Source organism: Frankliniella occidentalis, unplaced genomic scaffold (genome assembly GCF_000697945.3).
Source record: "Frankliniella occidentalis isolate FOCC.00 unplaced genomic scaffold, Focc_3.1 Scaffold2, whole genome shotgun sequence".
Lineage (NCBI taxonomy): Eukaryota > Metazoa > Arthropoda > Insecta > Thysanoptera > Thripidae > Frankliniella > Frankliniella occidentalis.
In genome coordinates this window covers 1340638-1343474 of record NW_026267132.1, presented here as the reverse complement: position 1 = coordinate 1343474, position 2837 = coordinate 1340638, and the positions used below count along the sequence as shown (strand labels likewise).

The 2837-nt window shown below is 54.7% G+C and overlaps 1 protein-coding gene across 1 annotated transcript in view; it reads right to left on the bottom strand.

The window, feature by feature from the left end:
* LOC113218296 (uncharacterized) overlaps positions 1-2837 on the bottom strand; it is a 25978-nt gene that overhangs the window by 22078 nt on the left and 1063 nt on the right. The window contains exons 3-5 of the mRNA XM_052263637.1: positions 1565-1655; positions 1219-1409; positions 465-838 (exon numbers count right to left, since the gene is read on the bottom strand). Coding sequence (XP_052119597.1) covers positions 465-838; positions 1219-1409; positions 1565-1655 — 656 coding nt within the window. The remainder of the gene's footprint in view (positions 1-464; positions 839-1218; positions 1410-1564; positions 1656-2837) is intronic.

Below are 2837 nucleotides of genomic sequence, written 5' to 3'. Positions count from 1 at the left end.
GATTTACTCGTCAGTGCGCTGCGGTCTCTCTCGCTCTCTCGCTCGTTTCTCGTTCGTTCGCTTACCCCCCCCCCCCCCCTTCTCTCTCTCTCTCTGTCTGTGTGTATGTACCGCTTGCACCCGACCATCCCTCCCGCGATTCAGATCAACCTCTGACCCCCCCTCCTCCGCGCGCCAAGTCTCCTAACCCCGGCAGCGCCGCTTCCCAGAGATCCTTTTCGAGCTGACTAGAAAAGTTGGTCTTGCTGACGCCGCAGCAGCGGCGGCAGTAGCGGCAGCAAAGGCGGCTGTAGGGCAGCGCATTCACGGGGCGCTGGGCTACGCTTGCGTTGCCGCCCCGCCCCGGCCCGGCCCGCTCAAACCGAGCAGAGCCCGAGGAGATTATTCAGACTAACGGGGGACGTAATGCTATTCTGTGGGGCCCCCGGCGGCCTCAGCCCCGGCCGTGCTGCTGCTGTACTCACCGGCGGGCGCAGGGGTGCCGCAGCGCCGAGGCGAGCCGCACCTTGACGTGCGTGAGGCGGTGCACGACGCACGCGTCGATCACCTTGTTGATGGTCACCATGGCCGTGTACTGCAGGTCGTGCACGCCGTGGATGAGGCTGAGGCAGACGCGCAGCAGCAGGCACAGCGCGGCGCTCAGCTCCAGCTGCTCGGGCGTCGGCTCCGGCGGCGGCTGCGGCCCGGAGGCGGCGGGGGCGGACGGCGGCGGCGGTGGCGGCGGTGGGGCAGCCGGGGCGGGGCCGTGCACCGGAGTGGACGTCTGCCGGGGGCAGGGCCCGCCCGCGGGCCCCTGCTCCTGACCGACGCCGTTCGTCCCGAACGCGTCCAGTGCAGTCTGCAGGTGAGACAGAAGGATGTGATAAGGGGAGTTTGGGAACTCCAGAGCTATTGAGCACCAAAAATTAATGATTCGAACAAAAAGTATTCAGGATCAAAAAAACAAAATCATACAAATATTGCAAGCTTCTACTCAAGAAATCTTGAAAAAAAAATCACAACAGAAATATTGAAGGAGGCACTGGTAACACAAAATGTTAATGTTGCTCAAGGTGTTCAACTTACGATTTTGCACATTACTTAGTGTTTAATAAACGAAGTGCATAATCGTACTTCGTAGTGGGCAAACATTAAACATTTTAGTTATGACTAAACGTTTGCGAAACGTCTGGTTCAGTTCAACTCTAGCACACTTTCTCCATTTGTTTTGTCCCTCACCTTGAGCACGGTGTGCAGCAGCCCCGCCATGTTGCGGTGCAGCGGCGGGTCGTTGAGGGTCTGCAGGAGGCGCAGCAGCGCCGGGATGTTGGCGAGCAGCCCGCGCAGCAGGTGGCCCAGGCACTCGGGGTTGCGCGCCATCTGCAGCAGCACCTGGAAGCTGCGCTCCGCGTCGATGGTCGGGCTGCGCTCTGAAACGGGAGAGAGGAGGGGGGGTGAAATGAGAAAACGCTCGCGCGGTGTGGTCGGGTATTCATTTCGCCATTCCCAAGCCACGCTCATTTAGACACGGGAACAAATACGTATAGCGATACCGCTTTGCTCCGCTTTGCTTTACTTTGCTCACCTGTGACGCAGGCCGTCGGCTTGGACCGCCAGTGCCTCCTCTTGAGCTTCCTCCTCGTCTCCCCGCGCGCCCCCAGCGTCTGCTCGCCGTCCTGATAAACGAGCAAACCCGTCTTCTTTTTTTATTCAAATATGCTCTAAGAAATCTAAAGGAAGGGAGCAGGTAGTAAGATCTCCCTCCATTTTTAAATCAGCAGGCAGCAGGGAACCAAAGAACTCACAAGAACAAAAAGGAAGAATAAAAAAAAATATAAGGATGTCTCATTAAGGATCTAGTGGGGCACCCCCTTTGTCAGTCCCTATCTCCCAATCCCCATCCCGCTTTTCCATTTATATCAGCGCGCCAATCTTGAAAAGTCCTATGCTCACCTCCATTTCTATCCCTCCTCCTTCCAATCCCATTTCGCTTCTCCACACTCAACTCGACAAACAGCTCCTCGGCAAAATGTTCGAAAACTGGCTGTTTTGTGCGCAGATGCTGCGTCAACACGCCCGCACAAAAGTGTTCCCATCCGACTGGGGGGGGGGGGGCGGTCGCACACCTCGTTTTTCATGTCTCGCTGGCTTTGTTGGAAATGGGTTTGATCTGCAATTTTCCATAGCTTCCCAAAACACCCGAAATTACATTACACACACACTTTTATTCAAAAATTGTGTCGTTAGATTCCAAATGTCTGAGAGAAAATTAACATTTGATTGCTTGAAATGACAGTGAGTAACAGCAAATTAAAACTAAATTTATAGTCATTCTCTACCTAAATTTCCCATAATTTACCTGACGTCTAGACCTTGTAGAATGTCTGAGGGGGCAATAACTCCCTCTTGATGTGTCAGAAATACTTGATTCCCAGTAATTCTCGTTCGTTTATATTCAATCCTTAGGTTTTCTAGTGGTAGAAAACCCTTATTTTGACTAATCTGTGCCAGTTCCACCACTTTCCCGCTTAGTCTAAGCGATTTCTGTTGATTTCGATTTATTGTTATCCGGATGATTCCCAGGCAGGTGTACACATGGATGGTTCCCGGAGTTGTCGTCCCCTCGAGAATTTCCCTGAACACGCTTCCGTTGATCCTCGCATTCCTACCATTTCCGGTCTGATTCGCGGATGCGAGTGGGGAGGACGCTGACCAAAGGCCACGCAGCAGGCCGAGGGGTACGGAGGCTCCTTCTCTCAGCCTCCAGGGGGCTGGGACCGACACGGCACCGCACGGCACGTATAGAGTTGTAGGAGGGAGGGGGAGGTTGGAGTGCAAGTATGGGAGTGCGTGGGGGG